The sequence below is a fragment of the Populus alba genome, chromosome 1, assembly GCF_005239225.2.
Source record: "Populus alba chromosome 1, ASM523922v2, whole genome shotgun sequence".
NCBI lineage: Eukaryota > Viridiplantae > Streptophyta > Magnoliopsida > Malpighiales > Salicaceae > Populus > Populus alba.
In genome coordinates this window covers 48,062,168-48,077,682 of record NC_133284.1, presented here as the reverse complement: position 1 = coordinate 48,077,682, position 15,515 = coordinate 48,062,168, and the positions used below count along the sequence as shown (strand labels likewise).

The 15,515-nt window shown below is 34.1% G+C and overlaps 1 protein-coding gene and 1 pseudogene across 2 annotated transcripts; one reads left to right on the top strand and one right to left on the bottom strand.

Annotated features, from left to right (window-relative positions):
* Window positions 1-1,520: 1,520 nt before the first annotated feature.
* On the bottom strand, window positions 1,521-4,705 carry LOC118063025 (disease resistance protein At4g27190-like; annotated as a pseudogene).
* Window positions 4,706-10,297: 5,592 nt separating this feature from the next.
* Window positions 10,298-14,261, top strand: LOC118062997 (probable galacturonosyltransferase 12). Of its 2 annotated transcripts, none has more exons than XM_035076898.2 (6): window positions 10,298-10,750; window positions 12,234-12,307; window positions 12,401-12,556; window positions 12,646-13,236; window positions 13,324-13,626; window positions 13,725-14,261. In XM_035076898.2, the coding sequence occupies exons 1-6, from the start codon at window positions 10,540-10,542 to the stop codon at window positions 14,007-14,009; spliced, it is 1,620 nt and encodes a 539-aa protein (XP_034932789.1). In that variant the 5' UTR covers window positions 10,298-10,539; the 3' UTR covers window positions 14,010-14,261. The 2 variants fall into 2 exon arrangements, with proteins under 2 accessions (XP_034932789.1, XP_034932790.1); XM_035076899.2 differs by having other exon boundaries at window positions 10,300-10,750; window positions 12,252-12,307.
* The last annotated feature ends 1,254 nt before the right edge of the window (window positions 14,262-15,515 follow it).

Genomic DNA, 15,515 nt, shown 5'->3' with positions numbered 1-15,515 from the left:
CTCTCTTCCCTTTCAATTACCAAACATTTGAAGACATTGTCTGGCTAAAAAAACCTAGAGGAAGACAGATAAACAAGCACTCAAGTTTCTCCTGTCATGAAGTATCATGTAAGAAAGTTGTCTTTTTAAGGTTTGAAGTAAACTGTTACCGAATGAAAGTGGAATCACGACAGGCAAAGGCTATAGGATAATCGATCGATGTGATTGCTGGATGTCAAACAAACAAAGATAGTTACGTCAAGAAGAAAGGAATTGCAAATGGAATTCTCTACTTAAATTCGTGATAAATATTATTAAAACAATAGTTAAAACTATACAATAAATTTGACTTTTAAAAACAAGTATAAAAATGTTAAACAAGATTTTTTAACAAATCAAGATCTTATATTTTTTATTGCAACAATTATAATAAATATTCTCCACTAAGCGAAGTTGTTTTCAAATAGCATACCATACAATATATAAACTAAAAGAAGAAGAAGAATATAACATAAAAAGTCTTTAAGGTTGCTGAACGCAACCTTAAAGATGAGAGAAAATTCCTGAGGAATTAGAGATGAGAGAAAAATCAGAACATCTTCTGCTACTGAACGCAGGTCAATCTGGATTCTTGAGGCAATTCCTCCTGTAATACATGTTGCCGATAACATCGTAGTTTAACACCCTAGCTACCTAGTTGCCTCTCTCATTAATGCTAGATCTTAAAAGATCTCAGAGAAATACTGACTGGACAAATTCCAACGCCAGAAACTTGTTTTTGTATGTCCGGTGTCTGATGTAACATCGTCGCCAGAATTTTGGGCTGTTTCTTGTCCTGTTTTCAAGCCTGTTAAAAAAGATTCACTGGATTTTCACTAATCACCATAAAATTATTCATGAGTCATCTTCCTATAACTGATTAATGGAGAAGAGGAAGAAGATGGGAAAAAATATTACACATTCTATCTTCTGAAACCAAGACTTCTGATATTATTTGAGGTATAAACAAAAACCTAAAATGTTTAGTGAATGAATTGTAGCTGCCTTCAAATAGCATTGCTCTAGGAATAGTACTCTCTCTGTTTTTTGTTTTTTTTTTCCCAGTCCTCCAATTGTTTTTTGTATTTTGTTTTTTAATTTAATCCTTAAAATTTTTTTTTTTTTTAGATCGGTCTTCATGATTTGTTCTTCCACGGTTTAGAGGGGACTATTGTAGTCTCGAAAAAATACCCTGCCATTAAGTTGCTTCTTGATTTTGCAAAAAACTACTTGGTTTTATTGTTTTACTTTACTCAAGCATTCAAAAAAACTTGCCTTACAGCCCGTATAAAGTAAGCTCTGATATCAGTGTTGAAACTGCAGAGTTTGTGAAATAAAACTTGCAGGGAGCAAAATCTGATATAAAACAAGAACAAAGACCAAGTCCAACTAAGCTTGTTTCAAACTTCAAAGGCAGATTCTCATGAATTCTAACAAAGACTCAAGACAAGTCCTTCAAGCTTTGTAATTGGACTCTGTCAAAAGCTTTATATCAAGTCCAGTTACAAGAACATTCAATTCTATTCTGTACTACAGCCATTTTCCTTTACCAAAGGTGTTGCAACAGCCATCTACCTCCCTTGTAGCTCCGGAACCTTGTCAAAATAGCGAGACTTGAGTCCCACTAACCCAAGAGGCCAAGACCATAAACAACTATGTGAAGAAAAATAAGCTGATTAAATAAGAGAATGGTTCTTTTATTATGCAAAATTTTTACAAAGAACGAACACACATTCTCACAACACACAAAAGAGGCTAGAAGATAAATACACCTGGAGAGGAAACCAGAACAACTCATCCAGATAAGAACTCTTAAGAGAACCAAAAGACACTTTGACTAAACATAGGAAACTAAGGTCCAGGGATGTGCCTGGTTGTGCTTGCTTGGTGATTTGAAATGACCATGCCTGCAAGAAAACTTCCAGCTTTCTGAAGCCTTTCTACCTCCTTGAGAATTTTCCCAACTTTCCTGCCAAGTTTATACTGCCGCAAGCATGTGCACAGATTTGTTTTATTGGCCATCATACCTTCCTGCATTGAATTTACTTCAAGTATTGCCTTTTCAACTCTTTGCAGCCACTCGTTTAACTTGTTTTGTTGCTATTTTATCATTTCGATCAGCCAACTCAAGCTCATGTTTCTGTCTTTTCCTCTGATCAGGTAGATTATCCATTTCTTTCTCGAAGGTGTTAACATTTGATTGGAATCTAACAGTATTGTTGATGTAAGAGAAGACAGAGCCCTTTAGAAGGCGGCCAGTTTCCAACTATAGTGAACTCAAAATCGAAGCAACACCATGGCAAACCTTTTGGTGAACAGGATGCCAAATCCTTGAGGAAAAAAAAAAAAATAAAATCAAAGGCAATGAGCTACTGAAACTACAAAAGTGTTTATGGGATTAATGATCTTAATTTTGAAGGTAGGCCACTGTGACCAAGACTTTTTTTCTTTCTTTGGGCTGTATGATGAATTGGTCAATGTTATGATATGGCATAGACTAATGAAGAAGATAAGCAGAAATTCCATATGCAGATAATATTTGAAGGCAATATTTACTGAAGGAAATTTCATTATCTATCTTTCTCTTCAGGGTTTCCCAACAGAAGGCTGCCCGGTTTCTTTATCTTGCAGCTTCTTACACGAAAAAATTGAGAAACGAAGAAGTAAGAAAAGGGGAAAGAATATTTGACAGCCATACACAAGCTTTCAACGAAGGCTAAATAAAAAAGATGAGCACTTTTTTGGTGGAGGGGAGTATTGAACTTCACATCAAGATTGCTTACCAACTTCTCTCGGGTGTTTCTGGTTCTTCAGCCCTGTAAACATTAAGAATAATCCAAAATGTAGTTAGGAGAAGGATAATTAGGAAACAATATTCTTCTTAAAGATACTACAACAATCTATAATCAGCAAAAATAGTTTCAGAACAGGAAACAAGGAAAAAAGCTGTTTCAGATGTAAAATGACCGACCTCTCTTCTTTTCCGAGTGATGTTGAGACTACACATACTTGGAATCGTCGCTGAACAAGCGATTTAATCTCATAATCTTGCCATGCGATATTATTCCACCATTCCAGCTCTCCTCTTATTTCTTTAATAGCTGCCATTGTAGGCTGTGATAGGAAGCTTCACCAACAATGAGCAGTTGCTCACCCCAATCCTCTCCAGAACCGGCCGATGTACTGTTCTTGTGCAGACACCCTTCAGATTGACCATATCCCACATTTCTATTGTTTTTAACTTTGGAAGCTCTGAATTAGATGCAGATCCAGCTATAAGACGTTTGATCCTTCTACATTCACCTACCTTAATCTCTTCAAGGTTTTTTAGCTGTCGAAGAAAAGAAAAGGATACCAGCTGGTTCTCCAGTCTTCGGCAATCTACCACTTCTAAAGTCTTCAACATGCCGAGGCAGCCTCTTTTAGGGACAATTCCTTCCAAAATAGCTGACAGTTTTTTCAAGCGTCTAAGTTTCAAATGCTCCAAATTAGGTAACATGCTTCTCAGGATAGTCTCCCCATTTATCTAACTTGTGATCCAATCACAACTTGATATCGTCAGAGATTTTAAGCCCGATAGGCCATGCAAATTATGCCTGACAACTACTTCAGATAAATTATCCATGCCTCCACAATTTACAAGGTCCAGTGCACTTGCATTGCAGAATAATCCTTCGAGCCCTCCTGTCATCAGATCAACCCCTCTAAGAATGACCCTCTTCTCATCATGTTGAATAGGCAGATAATTTGAATGACAGCTCCTTGGACTAATCTTTATGTTGAACTTCCTCAAACGTTTCAACCAGTAACTTTTTAGGGTAAGGCAATTGGCAGAGTTTAGCCTTAGGTGAAGAACTGAAAGTTTCTGCAACGATAGTAACTCGTCAAATGCTGCTCTTGGTTCTCCTACGTTACCCATAACATCCCATTTGTATGCACTGGAAGAAATGTCCAAGGCCTCAAGGCTAGATAACCCGCGAAGTGTTCCAGTTTCGATGTTTTCTAAGTAAATGGTGTGGGACAAGTTCAAATATCTGAGATTACCGAGCATACCCCTTTTCCAGGGTAGTTCTCGCAGCCGTGTGCCAGAGAGATCAAGCATTTGGAGTTCGCAAAGATCTCCAAATAGGGGTAGTTTTTCTAGATAACAACAGTCTCTTACAAGAAAGGCCCTGAGCTGGACTAGATGAAGTAGGGTAGAAGGCAATGATTTAATTAGAGTGCCACTTAAATTCAGGACTCTAAGTGCTCTTACTTCTCGAAATAAGTCATCAGGTATTTTCTCTAGAGGATTACCCTGGAGAAGTAACACGGTCATCCTGGAGCATCTAAACAGTTGGCTAGGAATCCTTGTAATGTTGCAGTTCATAAATGAAATCATTGTGAGAGATTTCTGCAACTTCTGTGGTATGATAGTCACTGAAGTACCTGCTTGGCAAAAGAATCCTGTTTCTATTGAAATCCATATGGCCATATCCCTCGCCAAACCATGCATCCTTACTGTTCCAACGCCTTCACCTTGTTCTAGCATGCAAGAATCCTTCAAATTTTCAATCAAAGAAATCCCATAATTGAATGACTGCTCAAGAGTTTGATGGTCATCAATTAAGCCATCAACAATCTAGCATTGTATCAGTTCATTTGCTTCAATTGAAAAGTTTTCTCGGTATAAAGAGTAATATGACATGACCAAAAGGTTGATGTGTTCTCCCAAATGTAGGAATATCAAAATAATAAATAACCCGACAAGACCGAGGTCGAACCACAAGGAGGTTAATTGTATAAATTATAAATAAAAATAACACAACAACAACAACAACAATAATAATAAAGAAGTTGATGAGAACTTTGAGATGAAAAATTAATGTAAGGATTAAATAATTATAAAAACAAATGTCAAGGTTAGAGGATCCACTAATGGTATTTCAAACAAATACAGTATAAACTCTTATTACTCAACTAGAAACCACACATAAAGGAGGTTCTAATCGGATGATTTATCATTAATAACTAATTATAAATTGTTAACATGATCATATTAATTATCTTATTTACATAAACACCAAAACTTTTTAAATATTGTCAGGAATTCATGATGCTAACTTATGTTAACAACAAATCAAGTTCCTTTCATAGCACATGTGTAGGTAATACCATACGGTTGGGCTATGAGAGTGCCAAGAATTTATTGTACCAAGTGCTATACAACACAAATCTAGATTAACCATTTAACAAGCAAAGTATTAATAATTAGTAAGATAAAAAAGATAAGACATGTTAATATTAAACATTAAGGTCCATGTTAAGTTTACACCATACTTATTCTTACACCATTAGTGTAACCTTTTCACCTTGACATAATAAACTTAGCTAAACATAATAAAAAAAGAGAAACATAAATAAATAAAATAAGAACATAAATAAGATACAAGTTAACTAAGTAAAGGAAAGGAAATGAAAAGTATAAACAAGAAATTAATGAAAGCAAAAACTTAAGAATTATATATATATATATATATATATATATATATATATATATATATAAAGAGAGAGAGAGCAAGAGCAAGTTTTTGATCTTAAAAACCAAGCCCCTAAATGCATGGCAAATGCCTCCTTTTATAGGCCAAAATTTAAAACTATTGATTTGATGACTAATTGTTGAGTGAGTGACCAACTCTTGACTTGATGAAAATCCTTATCTTTTTGTCTGAATAAAACGTTATTGCTAGCATCAGAACTAGAACCACATGTACCCATGAAAGTTATAGGAAATTATCTTATCTTTTTAGAAAAAAAAAATTGAGGTCATTTGAACTTCTAGAACTCGAGATATGGGCTGAACAATGAATAGTGCTTGGGCTGCAAGACAGATTCAGACTTCTTCGTTGTTGCTATAATTTGGACTTCAAAACGGTCTTTTTAAATCTTGGACTCCATATAAAAGTTGTAGGCCTATGTCTTACCGAATTTTTTTAAAAAATTGAGGTCATTTGAACATCTAGAACTCAAGATATGACCCAATTACCGAACAGTATTCCAGTTTGGACTGCATCAACATCTCTTTTCTAAGTTTGACCCTCTCTTTGTCCTTTCAATTTCAATACTTAAACTCATCAATCAATCCTTTTATTTATGTGATAAGCCTGTATTTAAGATGAACATTTACCATAAAATAAAGGTATTTTATATTATTAGGTATGTTATTATAAAACATGCTTTAGTTAAGGAGTTATTGATACTTCAAGTGCAAAATGATGATATAAAACCTTGATAAAAATACACTTTTAAATACTAATCACACCCCCCAACCAGCTTATTACTAGTCCCTAGTAATCAAAGTGTTAAAATAAAAAAACAATTTGCAAATTTCATAAAGCAAGGCATTTATCATTCAACTTCCATTAATCTATCCAGATAAACAAACTCTCATTAAATTCATATATCTGCTCAATACCTCTTAAACAAGATATTAATAAACCTTTCTTTTGTGCTCAAAATATCAACATATAGTTATGGGCTTTATTTGGAAGAAAACAAAATATTTTTCTAATGTTTAAGGTTAACTTCTTGGGTTGAAGATTATTATCTTTTTTTTTTTTTTTTTAATATATACATATAACTTAAAACACAATGCATCTTTAACCCATGTAACGAGCTTTCGGCTAATGACTCCCAGACCAGTTGGTCTTAGGGCATTAGGTGCTGAGACACCTCTACGAGATTAATAATTCGGGTTGCAAATAGTGAAACATAGGTAGTGCAATGTTTGATTCCCTTAATATTTTCTCCTCAACCCATGTAACAAGCGTTGAGTCAATAGCTCCCAAGTTAGTTGACTTTAGGGTATTAAGTGTCAAAACACCATTTCAGGTTTAATTGCTTAGGTTAGGGAGGCTACGAAACCAAACTTATCTACATAAGTTTTGATCACCAAAGGTGTCTCTAGTAATTGAAAAATCAAATGTAAGTTTTGAGATCCTAAAAACCCAAAGTTCTGTAAGGAATAGGGATCAAATATAAAAAGTGTGAAACTTGAGGGATCAAAATGAAATTTTCCATGTCATTTGAACAAGATAAGCAAGAAAATGTTATGTTTTTTTTAATTGCAATTTCAATCATTGATTTTTCAATTTTTATCTTAAAAATAACTCGAATTTTTTTTTGTAAAATTGGCATGTAATTCAACGGTGGAATATCAAATGACACAGTGAGTGAGATGATGCAGTTAGAAATAAATAATAATAAATAGAACTCTGCCAGCATAACTTGCAAGGATTTAATTAAAAAGAAATAATGTTTAGTGATTAAAGTGCAATTGAGAGACTATGAAAGAAAGAAAAAGCTATAAACATTAACATGAGCAATAAAATAACTTGTTTTAATTAAAATTATAGTACTCAATATAAACTAAAATTAAATTTGAAAAAACAATCTCTAATTATTGTTTTAAATATATCAAGTTTGATAATAATATAAATTAATAATAAAAAAAAACAAAAAAAATTGTATTTTATGGTGTCCTATCCTTTATCAATCAAATAAAATATAGAAACAATCACTTTATTTTATATATTACAACTAAACACAATTTTATTTTTATTTTTAATCTCAAATATCTTTTTTTTTTTTTTTTTAATCTTACAACAACAATCAAAGTATATCTTTAATGTAATGATGTAAACTTTTCGGTCATCTTTTATAAGATTTCAATTATAAATTCTGTTCTCATATTACATTTTGATTATCAATGTTTTTTTTTAAACCAAGAAAATGTATTTTAGGAATCAATTTATGGATAAATTAAAATTATTTTTCCTCAAATAATTGCAAAAACATATAATATTTTTATTTAAGTATTAGTATAAATGTAGTATTAAGTTTTGATCGTGGATAGTCCTATATATACTCTCCGTTTGTCACTATATTATATTGTAGATAATTGACGACCAACGATGAAGACAACAAAGAGTGATGTGGTCGAGACAACTCATAATATAATTAACTACAAAGCAAGATATATAACTCGATGTCAAAGCAATGTCTTTGCCCACAAAATAAACTAGTACAAGTTATTCAACACTACTAGAACGTTAGGTAATTAAGTTATACATTACCTTGTCTTCCGGAACAATGCCATGGTTAATTGACCACGAGCTACTCTCTGATTTGTTATTGTTGGACCTACCGTTTACTCCATGTTTTCAATTCATGTTAATCCATGGGTAAATTATTATTTAGTTCTTGTATTTATTTTTTCTTGGGTTATTCTTTTTTTTTAAAAAAAATTAATAGTCTTTTGATTATTGATCCAAGGATAAATTATTGGATTTATTAGACAAGTCTTCCTTACATTTCTAATTGTATTTATTAGATAATAAAATATTACAAGAATAAAATTAAAAAGGAATGATTAGGAATCTCTTTTGTAGTTTGATCTGAATTTCATTTTTCTTCTATAATTAAAAAGGAATGATCTGTCTTTTGATTTTTTTTTTTTTTTTTTTGGTTTTTTAAATGCTCCCCCATTAAAAAATTTTACAATGTTTTTGTAAGGATTTTGTCAGATGCTATTCACGTGTTCCACGTCTTTTCAATTTGTTGTTAATTCTTGACATACCAGAAAAAGTGGGCACGTGTCTATCCCATCCCAGACCACGTGTCAGGAATTAACAGTAAGGAGGGATTACATGGAGAGATTTTCTTGAGTACAAAGATCAATTAGTGAATAAAAAAAGTAAAATAGACCACATCAAGAAATTATTAAGAATACAAGGACTGAATAATACGCTGCGTTTAGATTTGTTTGATGGGCTTTGGCCGAAGCAAGCCCTAATATTACGTTAATGACAATTACCCATCACCTGCATACAAGAACGGTCTTCGGCTATGGATTTTATTGAAGATTTGATTGTAGAGAGGACTGGCCATGCAAGGCAAGTCTTATCCCCCCCCCTTTTTCCCTCTCCTTTTTCTATATATATATATATATGTCATATTTTTTTTTTTTGTATGCGGTGTTACGATAATCATTTTATTTTCAACATTCCTCAAAAATAAGAATATATCAAAATTTGGTAATGATAATAATAAGATTATTTGGTCAAGTAAGCAAAGAATTATTCATTTTACTCTACAATGGTCTATATTAACATCAAAGCAATGTATTTTCCCACAAAATAAACTATATAATAATAATAAAAAAAAAACCCTAGAAGGTCATGTAAATTATGCATTACCCTATCCTTAATGTCGTCTTAGCAATCTTATGGTGAATTGACGTCGAGCCTGTAATGTAAAAGGACAAGGAGATGCCACGGCCTCCATCATTATCATGTCTCAATGGTGTTATTTGCTCCCTCTACTCTCAATCTTCTCTTAATTTGGTCCTCCTGCTCTAATTTGTAATATTCTCATCCATTTACTCTAATAAGATTGGTGTCATAAAGATAGGATGTAACTGGGCAATGATGCCAAGAACAAGCAAGTAGAGAGTAGAAGGATGGGATTAGGACAAAAAGTAAAAAAAGGGACGACAGTGAAAATAATTGGAGGGGCCAGATAGAAAGTTAAAGATTCTTTTCAATAATTTAAGGGAATCTGCTTTTAGAGACAATTAATTAATTGATTAGTATCAAATCTACAACACATTCCGAACTATCATGATCTTCTCTCTCGATCGCCCTCTCTCTTTCTTTCTTGATTTAACAAAATAAAAGGTATTATTATATGCCGGAAGACCAATTAATTACCGTAAAAGCCATTTCATGAAACGAACGACCTGCTACCGATCACAATCTCTCCCAGGTCTTCCCTTGATTTGCTTTTGAAGAAGAAGAAGAAGAAGAAGAGGAAGAATGGTTTCCTGTCTTTACACTCCAAATGCAGTCCAAGACGAAGAGTCGTTTTCCATTTTAGAAGGCCTGTAATATCAGAGTCCAAACTCCCTTTAGCATGTCCCCAAACAAAAACTTCATGTGCTGGCAAAGCTATGTAACACCAAACAACGTAACCTCTAGTCAAATTTATGTAAATTTTCTTCATATATATATATATATATATATATATATAAAAAGCCATTTCTCTCAACTTCCCTCCTTCAATACCAAGCCAAAGTCTCCAAACCCTTGAAAAACAAACACCATAGCCTCTTCTAAGTCCCATGTCTCTTTCTACTTAACAACCCTCCTTCCTTTCTCATGTGTATTAAAAGATCCACAACACAAGTTTGAATATATATATATATATATGTATACATACAGACGCACGCACACATGTCTAGCCTAATTGCTAAGCAAGTTTAGGTGAACGATAGCAACCTCTTTAGACTCCCATCATCAAATCCTTCCTTTTTACAGCAGAATCCTTACTTGGGTTTCTCGCATTTCTACTCATCGCCAGTTCTTCTTAGGGTGTGATTGCCAAATAATGACATAGCCAACCGAGAGAAAGAAAACGAGGCGCAGCTCTATTTCGGGCTTCTTGTTTCTTGGTTTCGCTGTGTTGTTCTTGGTTTAAAACAAAATGCAGCTTCATATATCGCCGAGCTTGAGGCATGTTACAGTTTTTCCTGGAAAAGGTGTCAGAGAGTTTATCAAAGTGAGGGTTGGAGCTAGAAGGGTTTCTTATCGGATGCTCTTCTATTCTCTCTTGTTCTTCACTTTTCTTCTCCGGTTTGTGTTCGTTTTGTCCACAGTTGACTCCATTGATGGAGAAACCAAGTGCTCTACACTAGGTACACATTTTGAATAATATTGCATTCGCCCTGCTTTGATCTTATCAGCTCTTCACGTCTCTTGATAGATTTTAAGAAATGATGAATATAATTGCTAGCTTTAATCGATGATATTGATCGTTTTAATTAAGAAGGATTTTTTTTGCGAGATTAACTAGAGATTAATGATCATAAGATAAAGCTTCAAATCTTGATAATGGTGTTTGATGGACCAAAAACATTATTAAGATAGAAAACATATATAACAATTACTGGCCGGCTTGTTTTTTTTAGTTAATTAATTCAATAAGTCATAGAGGTTAAGGTTTCTAGGCAATATCTAAGCTTCACCACTAGAGTTAAAAAAAAAAACATCGTTTCAAGACTTTGTTATGCTCTATCTAATTATATTTATCATAGAATTTATACATAAATGTCTGTTCTGAGCACTTGACAAGGTCGTTTGTCTATATTGGCCTTAAGAGGTATAAAATCCACAGATAATTCTCCAAGGATGTTTTATATTATTATCATATATTATCCTTATATTTATTCATTTAGAGGTTGCTTCTACCAATAATAATAACACGAAAAATCCTCGAGCTTTGATTTTTCCTTTATAGTTACACTTGTTAGTTTTGTAGCTTACAAAAAAAAAAAGGAAAAAAAGAGAAGGGTTCAAGTGATTTTTTATAGTAGATGTAACATGTTTGTTATTGTGGTGTATAATATTTTTTAAAAGTGTTTTTTTTTTGTAAAATATATCAAAATAATTTTTTAATTTTTTATAATTGTAGCATCAAAACTATCAAAAAAACACTAAAAAAAATATTAATTTAATACTTTGTCAAGTGAAACATATTTTTTAAAACACACTAAAAAAATAAAAAACTATCTTACTCCGTCATGTCATGAACATTGAATCAAAATGTCATGTTTATCAAATTGATAGTACTTGGTTTGGTTATTGGTAAGCATATTAATTTGATATCCAAATTAAATTAAGGCTCCAAATGTTGGTGAGAAAGTATGCTATTAATATTTTCGGACACAATCATATCTATCATGAAAAAATTAAGAATCTAAGGACCAAATTAGAAGATATACAAGCATATGGTAGTTCAGCCCTTGCGAAGCACTCATTCCCATTGCCCACCATCTGGCTACATGAATTTACGAACATGCCCCTGGTTTTCACAGAAAATGTCTAAAAATCTTGTGAAAGCGAAAGATGGACCGACATATAACACTTATTTACAATAGTTCTTTCCAAATTATAGTTAGCCAATCAGTTCTAAAAATAATATATAGTTAGTCAATTGGTATATTCAATAATTAATTCGCGTGTCAAAAGATTTGATAAAGAAAGATGTAATAATTAACCATTTGATATATTAACCTATGGTTGGTGTGAACAGGCTTAGCTTATGAGAGGCTAATAATATATTAATTACTATTACTTATTAATATATATGCAATATGATTTGATTATCATTTTTATTAATTAATCTTGCCTGGATAGGCTGCTTGGGGAAAAGACTAGGGCCAAGGATACTGGGGAGAAGGCTTGACTCAGCTGTAAACTCCTTGAACCCTAGGATTTTTGTGGCATTAAGCTTGATTAGTGTAATTTAAGTACTGCTAATTGAGATTATTGTTCGGTATCTGAAGGTACCAGAGGTTATGTTTCAAGTGCTAGAACAACCACTTGACAATGATGAATTAAAGGGAAGGAGTGATATTCCTCAAACATTGGAGGAATTTATGGACGAAGTCAAGAACACAAGATTAGACGCGAAAACTTTCGCTGTCAAGCTCAGAGAAATGGTACCTCACTTTTCTCTCCTTTTCTAGATCTCAAACGCTTGTTCTGGGAATTTTCTGTCGCAAAAATGTCAACAATTGAGTTTTCTCAGGTCACTCTACTCGAACAAAGGACCAGAAATGCCAAAATCCAAGAATATCTGTACAGGCATGTAGCATCGAGCAGCATCCCGAAGCAGCTTCATTGCCTTGCCCTGAGGCTAGCCAGTGAGCACTCCACCAATGCAGCTGCTCGACTGCAGCTCCCCTTGCCGGAACTCGTCCCTGCGCTCGTTGACAATACTTATTTTCACTTTGTCCTGGCTTCCGACAACGTGCTTGCTGCTGCTGTTGTTGCCAATTCACTTGTCCAAAATGCGCTGCGCCCCCAGAAGTTTGTGTTGCACATAATAACAGATAGGAAGACTTACTCACCGATGCAGGCATGGTTCTCACTGCACCCTCTGGCTCCGGCAATAATTGAGGTCAAGGCATTGCATCATTTCGATTGGTTCGCAAAGGGGAAGGTGCCAGTCATGGAAGCAATGGAAAAGGATCAGAGGGTGAGGTCACAGTTTAGAGGGGGTTCATCTGCCATTGTAGCAAATAACACTGAGAAGCCTCATGTTATCGCAGCAAAACTACAAACACTTAGTCCCAAATACAATTCAGTGATGAATCACATCCGAATTCATCTACCTGAGGTAGGTAAACAGTCAGTAATTCTGCACAAACATAAGCTTTTTTAGTCGATTCTTTTAATTCTCAGTGTCAATGCTCTGTTTCTGCAGCTGTTCCCAAGCCTAAACAAGGTTGTGTTCCTAGACGATGACATAGTGGTGCAGTCCGATCTTTCGCCGCTCTGGGACATCGACATGGATGGAAAGGTTAACGGAGCAGTAGAAACCTGTCGAGGAGAAGACAAGTTCGTCATGTCAAAGAAGTTGAAGAGCTATTTGAACTTCTCTCATCCTTTGATATCAGAAAATTTCAAGCCCAACGAATGTGCCTGGGCTTATGGCATGAACATATTTGATTTAGAGGCTTGGAGGAAAACCAACATAAGCACAACATACCATCACTGGGTTGACGAGGTAATCATCAATCTAAATATCCACATAGTTTTCAAGCATTTCGTGACATTTCTTGGCTACTAAGTTGTCGAAAACTTGTTCTCATTTTCTCCTTTCAGAACTTGAAATCAGACCTGAGCTTGTGGCAGCTAGGAACACTGCCTCCAGGTCTGATCGCTTTCCATGGCCACGTCCACGTTATCGATCCCTTTTGGCACATGTTGGGTCTAGGCTACCAAGAAAATACAAGTTTGGCAGATGCTGAGACTGCCGGAGTCATCCATTTCAACGGTCGAGCAAAGCCTTGGCTAGATATAGCATTCCCTCAGCTCCGCCCGCTGTGGGCCAAGTACATCAACTTTTCTGACAAGTTCATAAAGGGCTGTCATATTAGGCCATCTTAACTTGAGTTTTGAGATGAAAATGTTGGCTGCGATCGTGATTAATATATGTCTATATATAAGGAGAAAAAAGCAGAGAAGAGAGAGTTCTTCACAAATCCAAGGCCTTGAATCCAGAGAGTAAAATATTCATAACCAGGCATTTGTTTGCTTGGTTTTTTTAGAATTCATCCTCTGTGGGCGAACAACCCTTCCCTATTACTTCAAATCTTGATTCAATTTTAATGAGAAATTAAGCATGTTATGGATTTTCAACCGTTTCCAGCATTTAGCACTATTATGTCTTGCTATATATATATATATATATATATATATGCTTGGTCATCTGGACCTAGCCCAACGACAACTATAATTTTTTTTCTCGCACACGTAATTATTTTTAAAAAAAAACAAACACATTTTCTATTGCCAATAGCTACACTTCCATAGCAAAACAAGTAACAAATCCTCTTCATACAATTTTAAAAAAAAAAAAACTCTATATTAACAACAATAATAAAACAAGCTCTATATCAATAATAATAATAATAATATAAAAAAAAAAAAAAAACTTGGCAGCCTTTGTAATTGGCGAATTAATAGCGCTATCAAATTATACAAAGCATTCTCTATAGATGTGCCTTAAACCTTGAAACAGCCTTCGATTCTCCTTCTTTCAACAAGAACAGTCCATGTCTCACCACTCACAACCCAATCTCTCACGCACTTGAAAATCGCTCCTTTTCGCTTGCTCAAAACACCCCTAACCTCCAGCCTCATAAATGAATAAATCACCTGCAAAGATCCCACAGAGCCACTCAAATCACCAAACTCGTTCTTGTTAAATCTGCAGTTAAATAAATACTATTGAAATCTGCAGTTTAAATGAATAACAAATGCAAAGAATTAAAAAAAAAAAAAAAGTTGAAGCTGAAAGATAATAATAGTTATAAATTAAGACTACCTGTTTAAAGGCTTACAACCAAATTCAAAATACTATAAATTCTCAACAAACATGAGAGATTTATTGAATTACTACTAATTACAGAATAATAGTAAAACTTCACAGCAGAATCTGTTATGAAGATAAAACCAAAGACTAAGTCTAACCGCTATCAAATGAGGCAAATTCTCAACGATTCTAACACTCCTCCTTGAGATTTGCCTTGGACAAACCAAGTTTCATCCTTAGAAATTCCAGCCTTGCTTTAGGAAGTGCTTTCGTCATTATATCAGCAAGTTGTATTTCAGTTGGACAGTAATGAAGCTTTACAAGTAAATTCTTCTCAGCTTCTCTTATGGAGTGAAATTTTACATTCATGTGCTTAGTCCTCCCATGTTGAACCGGATTTTGAGCAATAGCAATGGCAGACTTGTTATCACAATAAAGCTTAGTTGGTGAGCTTTGTTCTTGGCCTAGATCAGCAAGAAATTTGTTCAACCATATTGCTTGATTTGCAGCAGCTGCTAGGGAAATATACTCTGTTTCAGCTGTTAATTGTGCCACCACTTCTTGCTTTTTTGCATTCC